At 33.0% G+C, this 16,943-nt stretch overlaps 2 protein-coding genes across 3 annotated transcripts in view; one reads left to right on the top strand and one right to left on the bottom strand.

The window, feature by feature from the left end:
* The window catches only part of Rb1 (RB transcriptional corepressor 1), a 155,476-nt gene that overhangs the window by 77,900 nt on the left and 60,633 nt on the right, over positions 1-16,943 (top strand). The gene's annotated exons all lie outside the window — the stretch shown is intronic.
* On the bottom strand, positions 13,354-15,220 carry Lpar6 (lysophosphatidic acid receptor 6). The gene has a single exon (XM_026393654.2). The coding sequence runs from the start codon at positions 14,547-14,549 to the stop codon at positions 13,515-13,517; it is 1,035 nt and encodes a 344-aa protein (XP_026249439.1). The 5' UTR covers positions 14,550-15,220; the 3' UTR covers positions 13,354-13,514.

Raw genomic sequence — 16,943 nt, 5'->3', positions numbered from 1 at the left:
GTGATTTATAAGGCTTGGTTTCACTGTTCAAAATTGAAATTTATTTTCTCTAAAATACAACTTGGCTTCCCAATATGTCTGTTTTTCCATTACTTTTCAAGTTTCCAAGGCTTGAATGCTGAGTGTGCTTTTTTTTCCCTCTAGTTTAGTATAGAGTCTGTGAATTTTTAGAAATATTTTAAGCCAACTGCAGTGGTGCTTGCCTGTAATCTCATCTACTGGGGAGGCTGAGGCAGGAGAATCATAAATTCAAGGTGAGCCTCAGAAATTTAGCAATACCCTGTCTCAAAATTTAAAAAAAATATATAAAAAATGCTAGGGATGTAGCTCAGTGGTACAGAGCCTCTGGGTTTAATTGCTAGTACCACATGGAAAAACTAAACAAACAAAACCTTTACCATGCTCATATTTATTTCAATATTATTTTTAAAATCTGTTTTCATTTACATTTCCCTAGATCAGATCACCACCCTCTTCTGTTCAATCTCCCACCTTTGACACTAACCTTCATCTTATATTTTAGCGCCAACTTAATCTACCTAAATGCTTATTTATGCACATTCCTGTTCAAGAATCTTCAGTGACTTCCATTGCCATATAGAAGAAAACCAGTCTCTTAACTGTGGCTGTGATAATGTGGCCCTGCCTCTTTATCACAGCTTTACTTTCCAGACCTTCTTCCATACTCATCATTTAATATAGTCAGAGAGTTCTTTCATCTCTGGAGCAGGCAACATTCATTCAAAGACAGGTAGTGTGGCCTAACATGGGAAATGGAATCCAATGACCTGATTTTAGGTCCTGGCCCTTCCATGTACAAGTTAATATCTTTATGTCTCAGTTTCTTCCTTCATAAATTGAGACAGTACTTTTGTTCTTGGTGGTGATACTAGGAATTGAATCCAGAGTATCATTCATGCTAAGCATGTGTTCTACCACTGAGCTACAGCTCGAGCCCTATAGATTAAGACAGACCAAAAGATTCAAGTCCTTCTAGTTTAAGTATATTTTCTACAAAACTATTTAAATGTTCAGAATTATTTGTCATTACTGAATGTGAATCCACATTCCACTGGATTGCTTCATGGTTTATAAAATATTCAAGAAAAATTATTTCAAAAAAATACAATGATGAGGTTTCATTTGCTTGTTTTCCTTTAGCTCAGTTCTCCCTAGTTCTCCTTAGGTGATATTTGATATTCTGTGCATCATGTATTTTAAATAAACTGTACTTGTCCCTAAAGGTTTTTGTAATCTAGTAGATAGGTGAATTACTGGACTATACTGTGAAATGGATAAGCCATGAAAGTCAAAAGGAGTCAGGTTTGGAAATGTGCAATGGCAGATGAATATTAAAAGTAGTCTTAAAAGTTATTTTATCAGAGTTTTTAACTTTGTCTAAAATGAAGAGCTAGCTCTATTGGTAAAGGTGGTATTCCACAAAAGAGAGTGTACCAGATAATTTGTGCAGTAATTATTTTAAAAAATATGTGTGTACACTCATGTGCTATTTTGGAGGGAAATCTTGAAATACAGTATGTGCTTCCTTTCTTCTTTAACAGAACATATTGAAAGTACTCTTTGAAGTAGCGAACCCATTATAAACATTAGTGAACTGGACTCCTCATTTGCCTCTGGGGAAGGCTGTGCTCTTTTCCTAGTGATTTCCCCTACCTTTACTCCCTTTTTTTCTATTGGTTTATTATTTCTCAGTGTTTTAATGTCTAAGGCTTTAAACCTGTTGCCTCTAACTTGCTCTGCTAAATTAATTAAATCAATATGCACTATGGTATATGCTCTTTGTCTCTTGAGGTTTTTGGCACAACTATGTTAACAAATTTTTTTCTTCTAAGTTGAGGGGTTTTTTTTTGTTTGTTTGCTTTTTTTTTGTAATGCTTTTCAAACTTTAATGTGTATTAGAATCATCTATAGAGCTTGTGAAAATACAGTTTCTTATCAAGTAGGCCTGGGTTGGGGCTTGATATTCAGCATTTCCAATAAACTCCTGGATGATTCTGATGTTGCTAATCTGTGGGCCATTCTTCAAGGTAACAGAATTCTAAATGACTCTAGATGAACATATATTCTTATAGGGCTTTCAAGTAAAATTCTCTGTTGGTTCTTTACACTAACTCTGCAAAGAAGAAAGTGTAGATGTGATTCTAGTTTGCATGCGAGGGGAGAAAGTCACTGAATATCTGTGCCCTACCCAGGAACTAATTAGTAATGGATGGAAGGGGAAATCTAACATTTATTCAGCAGCTGCAGTGTGCTGTGCATTAAAAGTGTCTGTTTAATTTAATTCTCATAACAGTCCTATGAATTTGATACTTTTCATTTTCCAAAAGTAGAAACTGGTTCAGGAATGTTAAGTAATTTATGTCAGATCACCCAATTGGCATTTGAACTCCTCTTGATTTGGTTCCAAATTCCATGTTGGTTTCTAGTAAAGTACTCTGTTGCTGAGTCACATTATTTCTGTTAAACAATGCACACACTCTTTTTATTACCACTGGAATATGTAGTTAGGCCTATTAGGTAGCACAACAGGGAAGAATATAAAGAGTAAGTTCCAAAATTTAAAGAAAATTCTAAGGAGAATTTTAAAATATAAATATGCAGTACAAGTATGAACAAAATGAGGAAAGTAACTTAGTTCCTGTGAATAATTCTCTTTTTTTCTTTGAATAATTATCCACTGAGGTGAAAATAGATTATTGCTTTTAAGGATAAAAGCTTAATTTAATAAAATTACTTTTTCTTTATAATTCTTAAGGATCAATAAGGTGATAAATATGTTTTTATGTGATTCTTCATGTTGTAAAAAAAGAAAGAAAATAAATACCCAGAAAATGGAAAGAAACAAAGATGAGTATAATAAATCAATGTAGGTCTTCTGTATTAAATGCTTACATAAACCCAAGTTCATGATCCAGATCAGTTTATGGTTTTAAAAGTAAAATCTTTTCCATGTTCAAACCTTTGCTCAAGGCACTTCTAGTAGTTGCACCCTATGTTTGACCCTAAGTCTATCCTTTTTTTTTTTTTTTTTTTTTTTTTCGTCCCTTTGATACCCAGGAGAAATTGCTGGAGTTCACTGTTGAAAAGTATTTATGACTTGTCCATTCACGTTGCCCCTCCTCACCACATCTATACATGTTACACAATCTCTTTGTTTTTGAATTGGTACAAAGAACTAAAGAAATTCAGACATCTCAAAAAAAAAAAAATCCAGCAACTCAGGAACATCCTTTAGGTAGCTCATAAATAGAATCAGTGCTTAGAAAAAGCTCATCACTTGCCTACTTTTTAGAAGTCTTTCCTGATTGTCATATAGACCAACACCAAAATGACCCCCACTTGGCATTCAGTGTAGAAATAACAATAATAAGTAATGCTTTTGCATATTTGTACAAGCACTAAAAAAGTTGTGTTAACTCATTTGCTTCTTACAATTTTGTGAAATACTCTTCTTATGACCATTTCATGGATGAAGAAATTGAAGCACAGAAAACTTGAGAACTTTCCCTTGTCATCAAACTAGTTGTTGGCAAAGCCAGAATTTTAACTCAGGATCTCTGGTGTGTTCCTAAGGCTATACTCAACCTCTGTGCTGTTTCTCTGTGTATATTAGTTTACTGTTTGAAATTTGCATTGTCATGACTAGTTTCTTTCCTCATGTTTTATCTGTTTGTCTCTTTATCTTTGTGAGTACTATTGTGCTGTAGAAAGAGCCTGGGATTGGATCACCAGATCTCATTTAATCTTCACAGAAGCCTGGAAGGGTAAACCCTGTTTAAAGAGAAAGAAACCTGAGGTTCAGAGATGTCATGTAATTTGTTTTGGTGTGATTCTGAGCAAGCTGTCTCACTAACTCACATTTCCTTATCCGTGAAATGGGAACAGTAACATTTACCATTCAGAATTCTTGTGAGCATTTATGAGAACAGTAATCAAAAATATCAGAATTCTTATTTCTCCTTACTTCATTTCCTTTCCTCTCCCATGCAATGATTTCTTAATAACAGAGAACACAGGTAAATAGTATTAGACCTGTTTATCCTGGCTACTATATGTATGAAGAATTTTTCTCCTTGCTCTTCCACCGCACTGCCTTCTCAAAATAGAAAAAATTTAAGGGAAAAAAGGTGTTACTGAACTACAATGTTGCCAGAGTATAGGGAATGTTAGCTGTTACATTGCAGTTGACATTTGTTACATTGCTTTAGTTATGATTCGTGTCAGTAGGTAACATTGAGGGCAGTGTTAGTTCATTATTCAAGTACAAACAAGGGAGACAGCAACTGTAGGAATAGCCAGGAAATATCTTCTGGGCTTAACTTCTGAGCATGGAAGTACATATACTCTATTCAAAAAGCCTAGTATGCAGTCATGATGTTAGAGAATTACTTAAATTAGTCTTAGAATTTTCACTTCTAAATTTGTACTCATTTCTTAACTAGGGTAGTGTGGATGGGCTCTGGAAATCTGGATGTCCAGAATACAAAGAGGAAAAATACAAACTGTCTATTTGAATTTCTGTAGCAGAGTAGGAGATTGTTATTAATTAGTAAGTTTAATAAAATTTTAGACCCACTCAAAGGCAGTTGTTCTTTGAGTTCACCTACCCTTAATTTTAAAGTAAGACAATTTTTTGGCATTTCTCTTTGCGTAATATTTATGGCATGGTTTTAAAACTCTGAACTATCACAACCCAGTCATTTCAGTATGCATGTTTGTGGCTCTTACATATATGGGTTTACTAATTTACTTACTTTCTTCTAATATTTTCTACTTTTGTCAAAAAAGTATTTTTGTTTTTTTTTCTATAAGTGCTAAATTTAGAACATGATAAGGCAATATGGACTAGGAAACAGCTGGGTTTGTTTCTTACTCTTTCTGAATTTTAATGTTCCTTACTTTTGTTAAAGTATAAAAGATAATTTTTCTTTAAGGTGTTTATTATACTCTTTAAGAATACTTCAACAACTAACATAATCTTACTATGTTTTGAGTTCATTTCCTTTTTGGAATTACAGTGTATAGTCATTCTTATCATTTTACCCTTTTCATATTTTAAAATGATTTGTCTTAAAGTTTTTTTTTCTTTTACAATTAAGTAATGCTACTTTTTAAAAATTAAGTTTTGTTACTTATAGGATTTTTTCTTCTAAGCATTGAAATGAGGAAGGTAGAGAAGTGAAATGACTTGTCTTTTACTAGTATGTGAATCATAAACAAAATAAATACCAGATTCCTAACACTGTGGATGGGCTCTGGAATTCTGGATGTCCATAAAACAAAGAGGAAAAATATAAACTATCTGAATTTCTGTAGCAGAGTAGGAGACTGTTATTAATTAGTAAGTTTAATTTGTTCTTGAAAATATAATTTTTTTTCATTATCTTTCTAATAGAAATATTGGACACTTTGACTACTTTCTGTTTTAGACTACTGTCTAATTTATTTGAACACACATATTTAAATAGTCTTCTGAAAACAGTTTTCTACAGTTAAGTTTCAGTGAAGAGCTGGGCATGGTGTAATCCCAGCTACTTATGAGGCTAGGGAAGGGGAATGGTAAGCTCAAGGCCAGCCTGGACAATTTAGCAAGATCCGCTCTCAAAAATTAAAGGATTAGGGATACGTAGCTTGCCTGGCATGTGTGAGGCCCTTGGTTTGATTCTCTAGTACCACACATAACGACAGTATTCAAATGAAGAATGAATGGCATGTAGGGGACAGAGAATGACAAAAATTGCCATAATAATGCAAAAATTATATCCCTGACCTTTGTCATTATTTCTCTAGGAATAACTCTGTAATCTTTTGTGAGAAAATATACACGTTCTTTCTCCCTTTTTTTAACATATGTCCATATATTTTTTCCTTCTTTTCAGTGACTAGACTATATTGAATTATGTGTGTTTTAGTCTTTTTGATCTGAAGAAGTATTGAGACCACAATGTAAAATATAGCATTTTTTGCCTAACAGTTCTGAAACCAGTTATTTTGGCTGTCAGCAAAAATTATATATGAGACATATGAGCCAAATGAGATAATTTTAGTGCTAAGTCTTAAGTAGTCATTTTTATTTAAATAAACTGCTTCTTATGTTCATCAAGTACTCTACATATAACCTCTGTCCCTGAAAAGCCTAAATTTTAGTCTTGTGTGAATATTTTATATTCAAATAATTAAGACAATTTTTTATTTTAAAATAATTATGTGATTTTTATATTTTATGTCCATTAAAATATGAACTAATTATTAATTGGTAAAGGCAAAGTATCATTTTTTAAGGAGAATTAAATAGAAGGATATGTTGTTCATAATACAAAGATTTGCTTTATTTTGATGAAAAACCCCTGTAATTTTTTAGCTGTAGTAAAAGGATTTTAAAATAGTATGACTTTTCTTGTAAAATAATTACTTTTAAAAATGAGAACTGTTCTGGTTCATAATAGCAGAGTACTGATCACATACCTTTACCATCTTTCCCCCTGCAACCCTACAGATATAATAAAAAAGAAATACATGTGCACACATGGGTGAAACCCAGCAATGCCTGGACTGTGTCTTGGAAAACCTATGGAGGAAAGTGGAGGTGTTGATTCATTTATGAGGGTTGAATTTGGATATGACAAAGTATAGTAGACCATAGCACAGTATACACACAGGAAAGGACTCTGATGGAAGTAGGATGTAGAGTTCTCTAAGGAGAACTTGCAAGCTCCAAGTAGTAAATAGTTGTTTGGCAATAATCAGGAATTTTCCAAAGTACTACCTGGCAGTGATCCTCAAACTTGAGCATGCATCAGAATCGTTTGGAGGCCTTATAAAAACACAGATTACAGATTGCTGGATGCAACCCTAAAGTTTCCAAGCAGTGTCCAAGAATTTGTGTTTCTAGTATGTTTCCAGGAGATGCTGCTGCTGCTGTTCTGAGTGCTACACATTGAGAACCACATTTTGAGAACATGAAACACTTGGACCCATGTCCTACCAAGGGCCATGTCAGCCAACAAGAATCAGGAAAATGCACCTCCCTCAAAACTAATGAATTAGAAAATGATGCTTCTCCAGACACAGCAGCCCAAAGCCCTTGGTATGCAGAGTTTGTCCTAAAACCCCATACTGTTGTGCAGTACACAAACTATACAGATAAAGATGATCCTCAATTTATGATGGGTTAGGTCCCAGTAAATCCCTTGCAAGTTGAAAATGCCAATGCTTTTAATACCTTACCCTACCCTTATTTGGATGTGATAGCTTATCAACATATTTAATACTTTACCTTTCTTATTTGGAACAATAAAAATATGATAGCTTAAACAGTGTACTGTAGAGTGCTATTTGTTTGCCCTCATGATCACATTCCTGTCGGGGAGCTGTGACTTGATACTATTCTCCAGCATTAAAAGAGTATCATAGGGCTTTTACTAGCCTGGGAAAAGATCAAAATCAAAGTCTGAAGTATGGTTTCCATTGAATATGTATTATTTTCACACATTGTTAAGAAAAATCATAATTTGAATCATTGTAAGTTGTAGACCTTCTGTATATGCCTAACCCTGTCCCACCCCAAATTTTGTGTATACATAACAGCACAGGGTTTCCTGATGGTGCCATAGACAGAAGTGGTGCAGAAACTAGGTAAATCCAAACTTGGAAAAAAAATTTTTAAAGAGAAAACGTAGTTTTTCCTAATTGAAAAATATAACAAACTATTGTGCCATTACACTGTTTCTTATTTTGATATTTGGGAGCACGTTGGGGTATTCCGTTCATCCCCACAAGAACAATCAGAAAAAATATGACAAGATGAAATAATAAATAATAACAAAAATTTGTAGAGCTAATGAAAGTCAAAAGTTTTCAGATGGGAAGGGCTCGTTCAACGTGCCAAGCATGATGAATAAATATATTTTGGTGAAAATCAGGATTCTGAAGATAATGAGAAAGTTGTGAAAACTTCAGAGAGAAATAATAAATTCTTTTCTGGGGAATAAGATTCAGATCAGTATTGCCATTCTCATTTGTCTACTGGATAAGTATTTGAGGACAAAATGAAATAATTTTTTTACTATTCTTTTTGAAATGAAATTACTGGAGAATACACTTTAGCAAATGAAAAAAGTCTTCAAGAAAAGGGAAGTCATGAAATCTAAGAAAAAGTGAAACTGTCATAGCAGTGCAGAGAGAAATCAATAGGAGGAAAAAAAAAATCTTAGGATGCAGCAAATCTAGGAAAATAGTTGTTCCAAATAAGAAATAAGATAGTTCCATGAAGAATGTCTTCAAGAACAAAGTGGTTTCTTATTTTCTTTTTGGTCTGGGGATTGAACCCAGGGTTGCTTTACCTCTGAGCTACATCCACAGTCCTTTTTATTTTTTATTTTGAATTAGAATTTCACTAAATTGTTTAGAGCTTTGCTAAATTGCTGGGGTTGTCCTTGAACTTGTGACCCTCTTGCCTCAGCCATGAGATTAAGTGTGAAGGCACCTGACAAAATGGTTTCTTTTAGCAATTTTTGGACCTCATCTAAATAGTGAGGATTCACCGATGCAGTTTAAAGTTGATAAATGAAAGGTTGATAACTTGTAGTCTTTTTGACAAAAGAGAATTTGCTGCTTTTGTGTGTGTTGGGGTGCTTTTGAAGAATTAAATGAGCCATCAGTTTGGTAAAGAAAAAGGCAGTCTTTTATTTATTTACATATTTGTGTTTGTAGATATAGAAGTTTTATTAAAACTATACTTTTAATACCTAGAATAGGAACTATGTAAAATAGGTATTAGTTTTTTAAAATTAATCTGGCAGGCAGATAATATCTAACTTGTTCTTTACTCTAGACCCCTTCCTTCCAATCTCTATTTCAATCTTGTGTTAGGCCCTGTAGAGACGATATATAAAGAAGTATAAAACGTAGTCCCTTTCCTCAAGAAGCTTGATGTATCTAGTTAGGCAGTTATTGCACAACCAATATAAGAAAGTAACTACCAGGTATTTTTCTTTGCCCAAAACAAATGTATCTGTACCTTTTTTTCAGAGGGATCTTTTAGAGAGAGAGAATCTTTTTTGTAGATGGACACAACACAATGCCATTATTTTTTTATGTGGTGCTGAGAATGGAACATGGATTGCGCCCGCCTGTGCTAGGCAAGCACTCTACCACTGAGCCACAATCCCAGCCCCTCAGAGGGATCTTGAAATGCAAATCTGATCAAGTCTCCTACTTGATATCCTTCAAGACTTCCTAAATATCCTCAGCTGTTCACATGGTCTTAAAGTGAGCTGTAACCATGTAAGTGCTCAGTCTTATAACTCCAGATGCTTTGACTTTGCTATAATCCTTTCGGTATGCCAAGTTCTCTTCCTTTTCATGTGCCAGTGCTGTGGCCACCATTAAAGATCTAGATCAGTCAAAACAACGGAGTTCCTACCTAGTCTCTACCTTAAATTCTTAAGTGACTCTGTGCATGTTACTTAGTTTTTTAGTTTCTTAAGTTTCTCCAACTTAAGGTTCAAATGACCTGCAGGCCCTTTCAGTTCTAAATTGTGACTTTTCCAGAAGCCATTTTGATAGGAAGATAATGGAAGTCAGCACATTCAGCCTGTGGCTATTAACTACAACTCACCTCTAAGTATATGGTATATATTTGTTTCTCACTCTTAACATCTTCTTAAACTTTAATTATTTTAAAAAATCAGGGCTGGGTTATATGTAGCTCAGTAATAAAGCATGTGCTTAGCATGCACAAAGCCCTGGGTTCAGTCCCCAGCAACACATTAAAAAAAAAAAAAAAAAAACTCACTTGATTTTATTTATATGAGTAAAGCAAATTTTGAGTTTGAAAATTGATTTATAAATTTTTTAATTACCCCTACTTCTGGGGTCCTATTTCTTGTATTGATTTTACCACTGCTTTTCAGGTGAAAGAGATAATTTCATATCCTTATTTTAAGAAGATAATGTAGTAAATCTTTGAGAGAGGGAGGGGGAAGGACTTGGTAGAGAATTTGACCTTAAGTTAATTTTCTATTTTTTTTAAATTATCTGACCTGTTGTCTTATTTAATTGATATTCTTTCTTCTTTTATAAAATGGCCAGGAAATAAGTAAAAATGATGAGATAAAATCGAAACTTCAGAATTGATGATTTTAAGATTATGTATATATTGACCTCTGGAAAATATTATTAATTAAGAAATATTATTGATCATTAATAATATTTGTTTTAAATGTGTCCTATATCATTAGTCCTTTTCAACTTGTAATTTATTTCCTTAGAAGTCATGTATGTTATAAATGGGTAAATTAGTTTTCATGCCAATCTGAGTTTTTTATTTATTTTTTACTTTTTATTATTTTTTAAAATATTTTGTTTTTAATTGTTGATGGACTTTATTGTCTTTATTTTTATGTGGTGCTGAGAATCGAAACCAGTGCCTCATGCATGCTAGGTGAGGATACTACCACCGAACCACAACTGCAGCCCCCAATCTGAGTTTTTTTTTTTTTTTTAAGAGAGAGTGAGAGAGGAGAGAGAGAGAGAGAGAGAATTTTTAATATTTATTTTTTAGTTCTCGGCGGACACAACATCTTTGTTTGTATGTGGTGCTGAGGATCGAACCCGGGCCGCACGCATGCCAGGCGAGCGCGCTACCGCTTGAGCCACATCCCCAGCCCCCCAATCTGGGTTTTTTAAAAACCATTTAGGATTGCTTTGAGATTTCATTTACATCTAAGCACTGGTTATAAAATTGTTTCTATGCAAAAATTTATTCACAACTATGAATATCAGGTTATATCTTCCCTCGTTTGTGACAACATCTGGAATTGAATTGGCATATAAGTATTAAAAGTTTGAGTATTAGAAGTTAGTAAAAGTTCTTCTAGTCAATAGTAATTTACTATATTAACAAAAAACAAAGTATCTGGTTCATCAGGGGTCCAAGATTGCAGCATCAAAAAGCAATTGCTCTAGACTCTGAAAAGCTATTTCCATTCATAAATCAAATGTTTGTCAGTTGGAAAGATGAAGTTAACATCATTTTCTATTTTCTGTTCCTCAACTTAGTGGCTAATTCTTTTAATTATCAGTACCTATGATTATGATTTATACTTCAAATTTATTTTCAGTATTTTGAATGTAAATATTAAGGTTTTCTTATTGGGTCTTCAGTTTCTTCCTTCTTTTAATTTTCTACTAATACATTATGCACAGGACATTTATTTTGTGGATTAGTTACTCAGTTGGTATTTTCTAAGAAAAGATAATTTTTAGGTTCATAACCAATTATTAAGATGCTGTAAAGCTGTTTTCAAACCCTGAAAAACTCTCTCCTCTTATTGTGTTCCTCTGAAGAAAGTTGACGTATGAAGGAAGATTAGCTAATCATCTACTTTTATGAAGATGTTAAAAGCAACGACAGTTTTTTTTTCAGGGGAAGGGAAGGGCTCAAAAGTAAAAAGTAAAATCTTCAGTTCTAATTTTATTATAGATATTTTTGAATAAAGAGGAAAGAGAAAATCCTTGGAATATGTAGTTTACCTTAAATTGTAACACTAACAAAGGAAAATAACTTTAATTTTGTTCTAGTACTCTGTCTATAGAGATAAGATGTATTCCATATTTGAGGTTCCAGATGAGAAAACAAGTGTCAGCTGTGTATCAAATTATGAACAGTCTTAAGAACTTGATACATGTACTCTCCTATTGACAAGAGGGCAACAAAAATTTCTCTAGTAATCATAGTATTAACAACTCTCTAGTTAGTATTTTGCTAATATTTTAAAGTAATATTCATGGTTTGTGATCTTACCTTGGGTTTACTCACAGATCTTTAAGCAGAGGAATGGTCTGAGAAATCTCAAAGTTATGTAACTCTCTGCTTCTTTTAGATGGGTAGGCTGTTAGTTGCTTTTCAACTCAAAAATACACGTTTAAAAGTGCTTAATGAGTATCTTTTCTGGAGTGTGGTATGAAATTTAAAAATCTTATATAACATACACACACTTCTCTTGGAATATAAAGGACCAGGCTTAATTTTTTCATTAATTTTGTTTGGCTTTAAGTTTACCTAAAAGAAACCAGACCCCTAAATAAAATCCCCCACAATTAGTTTACTGAAAATGAATTTACTAATCTAGCAAATCATTGTGAGTTGTCAGAAGTCATTGTAGCCCAAACCCAGAGAGTAGTAAATATCAAATGTACATCTTAAAATTTGTCTAGGTTGCATCCAGGTTTCGAAAAAATAAGATGGTGAAAACCAGATAGGTTGAATGATGGATTCAATTACATGTCCTTTTTCTCATGTAGAAGACATTCTGTTGTAGTTAACTTTGAATTGGATTTTGGGGAGGAAAAAAAGAAAACTGAGAGTTTTTTTGTAGTTAGGTTTTTTTTCTGAAATATAGCTCAAAGCCTTGCCTTTTTTGTTATATAATGAAAATGTGATTGTGTTTTATTATATGTTTTGTTTTGTTGATTTTTATATAAGGAACTGTGTTCTTAATAAAACTATTTGACATGCATTATTTTGCCATGTATTAACATTTTGCTACTTTAAACAACATTTTCTACAATTCAGTATTTGGCTTCAAATGGTCAGAAGAGGGAAGCAAAATAAAAAATATGTTGAATATCACTTTCTAAGTACTAAATATTGTATTTCACTACCTCTGGTGTTTCTCTGATCTAACATACTCAAAATCTAACATACTCTTTATTGTACATAAATGAACTGAAAAATATACCTCTAATAGGATTTTATTTTTTAAAAATTTACTTAACAAAATAATATTTCTTTTTTGTTCTCAATTATTGTGGCATATATCATTTTGAAATTGGGTTTTATATCCAGAAAAATGAATTAAAGTAGTAATTTCAAAGGATATTGTATAGTTTGACAGCATCTTCTTTTAATGAATTACCTTCAAAGGTAAAACCCTTAAATACCATCTATCAGTGGCACTGCTTAAGTATCTTCAATAGTGTTAGTATGTCATTCTACAGAAGACTACATTTTTAACTATTTTTGAGAAATCCTATAATAAAAACTATTATTTTAAATTACTCTTTTCTCATTTATAATTTAAGATACATGATTAGTAGTTTTAATTCAAAATGAAATATTTAATAAATATTAAATACTTAAAACTTCTAGTATGAGTAAATCATTTAATATAAAAATCAGTATATAGATGGTCACCACATGACTTAAATCATAGTCACTTTTAGACTTTGAATAACTTTTTTATAGATTTTTTTTAATGAAGAAGGAACAAGTTAAAGTGGCTCAGAAAAAATAAAATGTAGTATACAAGAATAGAGTATATTTTAATGCTTAACACATTGAGTACAAATTTTCTTTAAAAACATTAAAATGTCCATGTGTTGTCTTTTGGAGGTCAGGAGAAATAGTTTTCCAAGAGAACACTTTTCACAGTTGAAGGAACTTGGAGGTTCTGTCCCAGTGAAGTTCCAGTGGTTTTAGTTCAGGCAGCTTATATTGTAGATTCATTGTCAAATATCTTACTTTTTAAGGTCTGTAGATTGTGTTGAATAAAATTCTCTGTGCCTTGAACTTCAGAGAATCTGTAGTCAGTTCTCCTAACAGACCAGTTTTTCATTTTTATTGAATTCTGAATGGTGTCCGATGTAAAATAGTAAACTATAGGGTCAAAACAACAGTTGGAAACAGCAATGCAGAGAGTGATGGGATACATTGTCCTTACAGCTGCCACTACTGAGCAATTAACAAGTGTATGTGTTCTCATAAGAGAATATAAAATAAGATTGATATTATAAGGCACAAAACAGAAACAGAATATGACCAAATGAACAAAAATCATTTTTAAAACCTTAGTTTTGTTTATTTTGCTTCTACTTAATGTAACAGGTTTATTTAAAGTTCTTAGCACCATACTAGAACAAGTTACGTTCAAAATTAGAGGAATAAAAAATCCCACTATTTCGATGAAAATTACAATCCTTGAAAGATATGTTTTCCAAGTAGCTTCTGGAAAGTTTTCAAAGCAGGCTTCTGAGGTATTGTTGCCCCGAGAGTGGGTAGACTGAAAAAAAACTGCTGGTGCACTTCCTCCGATCACAGTTAACCACACAGCAATGCAAACGAACTTTGCATTTCGTTTGGTTCTTAGAGTCTTTGACTTAAATGGGTAGACAATTGCCAGAAATCGATCTACACTAATGCAGGTTAAGAACAGAATGCTTCCATACATGTTGGTATAAAACAACATCACAGAAATCTTACAAAGCAAATCTCCAAATGGCCAGTTTCGTGTTGCAAAGTAGAAAATCCTGAAGGGTAAAGTAAAAACGAAAAGCAAGTCTGACATTGCCAAGTTAATCATGTATGTGGTAGTTTCATTTCGCACTTTGAGGGTGCAGATGAAAATGTATATGGCAACACAATTGGATATTAAGCCAAGCACAAACACCATGCTGAACATGCACCCATATAAAGTGTACTTAAAGGAGTCATCATAGGGGCATTGAGAGCTGTTAGCGCTTACCATTATAAAGGCACTTCCAACTTACAGTAAGAAATTCCGTAGGTCCCTGGTCCCTGGCTGTAGTCTCCTTTGATATTCAGATTGCGACCACTATAACATCCAGTTTATTGGCAAATTATTTGGATCTTTGGGTGGTTTTATAAATATTTCCTTTTTCTCCAAAATATATGAAAGAAACATGAAACTTGTTGCTGTAAAGTTTCCAGTAGATTCTTCAACAGGAAAATATTTTTATTTTCTAGTCTCCAGAAAATCCATGAATCCAAGCTTTAGTTAACTGATGGGAAAATACAGTCAGTGAAGTCAATCCACAGGATTGCAAATGAAAAGCAAAGCTGTGTTCTAAGATGGGTACACAGCTCTTTGTCTTATAAACTTGTATTTCAGTAGTCAAGATGAGTATTTCAGAATCAGAGTTCCTTTACAATCCACAATGTTTAAGCTTAAATGATTAATCTTATTTTGCTTTTCAATGCAGAGTTTCAGAGACTTAAACATTCCCAATTAGTCCGTTTTTCTTTCTTGCTTCTTTTAAATGATGTTTTCCTTTCTGGTATTCCTGCAGTAGATTCTAGATGGCCACAAGCAGAAGAATCTTTTGAAAGTTCTGAAGTAAATTCCTAAGCAAGTTAGCTCTTGTTGAATTGAGTCCTTTTCCACGGTTGCCAGCTGTATTGTGAGATGAGCTTTCTCTGAAGTGAAAAAAGAAAGGCTTGCTCGATTTGTAATATGACATCACAGGAAGAAGAGGCTGGGTTTGGACAAAGGAAGGTTTCAGCCAGTTTGTTTGCAGTTCCTTTAATCTGATAATGTTTCTGCTGGGAATATACCTAGGAGGCTTGCAAATGGTCACTGGTTAGTTAGTTGGGCCAGCTGCCCATTAACTCTTTTATGTGGAAATGCCTTCTGGGGTTCTGGCAGAGTTGTTTTTGTTTTGTTTTGCTTGGGTGGTAATAACTGAGAGAGGGGGGAAAAACAGTTCAAGCCTGTTTCTCTTATTCTGTTGCTTTTGTATTTAGGATATGATTTTTTTTTAGAAATAAATATTATATGAATGTATCAAATTCAGATTTTTAGTAATGTCTTAACATGGCATTTTAAAGAACTGTTTAATGTCTGTGAAAGAGAGACCTTTAAACTTTTATATATAAAGGATTTAACTGAGAAACCAATGACAGTGCTTCCACTCTTGGCTTCTGTTTTTTTCTAATTACGTTTTAAGATTTATCTTAATTGGTATGATTGTAAGTAGCTTTAATCCTGTGTCTCTTTAGGTTTTGATAAATAATTTGCTAACATTTCTCTTTCCTATGAAGCTGAATTAATATTTTAGAGTTATTTCAATTTTTAAATTACCCCTTTCACCAAAGAATAAATTTAAGAATGTTTATTTTTGTTAGAGGTATAGCTCAGTGGTAGAGCATATGTTTAGAACATGTGCTTAGCTAGCTTGTTAAGGCCTGGGTTCCTTACCCAGCCTTCCCCACCAAAAAAGTTTATCTTTGATTTTGGTGTACTAATCTTATTTTACCTATGATTTAAGCACAAATGAAGGTGCATTTTTTAAATCAAAGTTTTACCCCTAAATTGATTGAAATAACTTTTGGAGAATGAATTCTAATACTTGGCTAATAATAATTTTATGTTTGTTTTCCTGTAACTCTTCCCTGAGTCCCCTTAATACTATATTAACTATATGTTGGAATGTATTTTACATCTTGTTTTCATTTAAACTTTCCCATAAATGGTTTTGCTATATAATTACATTTAGAATATACTCTTATTTATTTACTTTTTGTAGTACTAGGGATGAACCCAGGGTCTCATGCATGCTAGACAAGTGCTCTACCACCTAGGTACATTCCTAGCCCTATTTTTATTTTTAGACAAGGTCTTGCTAAGTTGCCTAGGCTGGCCTAGAAGTTACCATCCTTTTGCCCCCGCCTCCTGAGTAGCAGTGATTATAGGCCACTGTACCCAGCTTGTATATTCATATCTTAAAACACACCAAATCAGAAGGACATATATAGTGGGATTATAGTAATTGTTTGTAAATGTTATTTCCCAAAGGACTGAAGCTATTACAAACTAACACACATTTTCTTCTTGTTTTAAACTACTTTTTTTTTTTTTTTTTTTTGGTATCAGGGGTTGAATCCAGCAGTGTTCTAAATCTGCTAAACACATGCTCTATCACTGAGCTATATCCCCACCCACTAATTTTTTCTGAAAAGGCTAGATCCAGTTGTGTTTTTTGATTTTGTTCAGTTTGGATCAAAACTCTTACTTTTAGGAATTTTAGAGAAATTTATCTTTCCTTCATAAATTAAACTTTAAAAAGGTTACAGTAACATGTTTTATACTGTTTTGCACCTTTTAAATTTAAACTGCTTTCAT

This window comes from Urocitellus parryii, chromosome 2, assembly GCF_045843805.1.
Source record: "Urocitellus parryii isolate mUroPar1 chromosome 2, mUroPar1.hap1, whole genome shotgun sequence".
NCBI classification, from domain to species: Eukaryota; Metazoa; Chordata; class Mammalia; order Rodentia; family Sciuridae; genus Urocitellus; species Urocitellus parryii.
Note: the sequence above shows the minus strand (reverse complement) of the source record. Positions and strands in the feature narration are given on the sequence as shown.

Bases quoted from the DNA above. Each gene is read 5' to 3' on its own strand.
- Lpar6 (XM_026393654.2), bottom strand. From the start codon at position 14,549: ATGGTAAGCGCTAACAGCTCTCAATGCCCCTATGATGACTCCTTTAAG.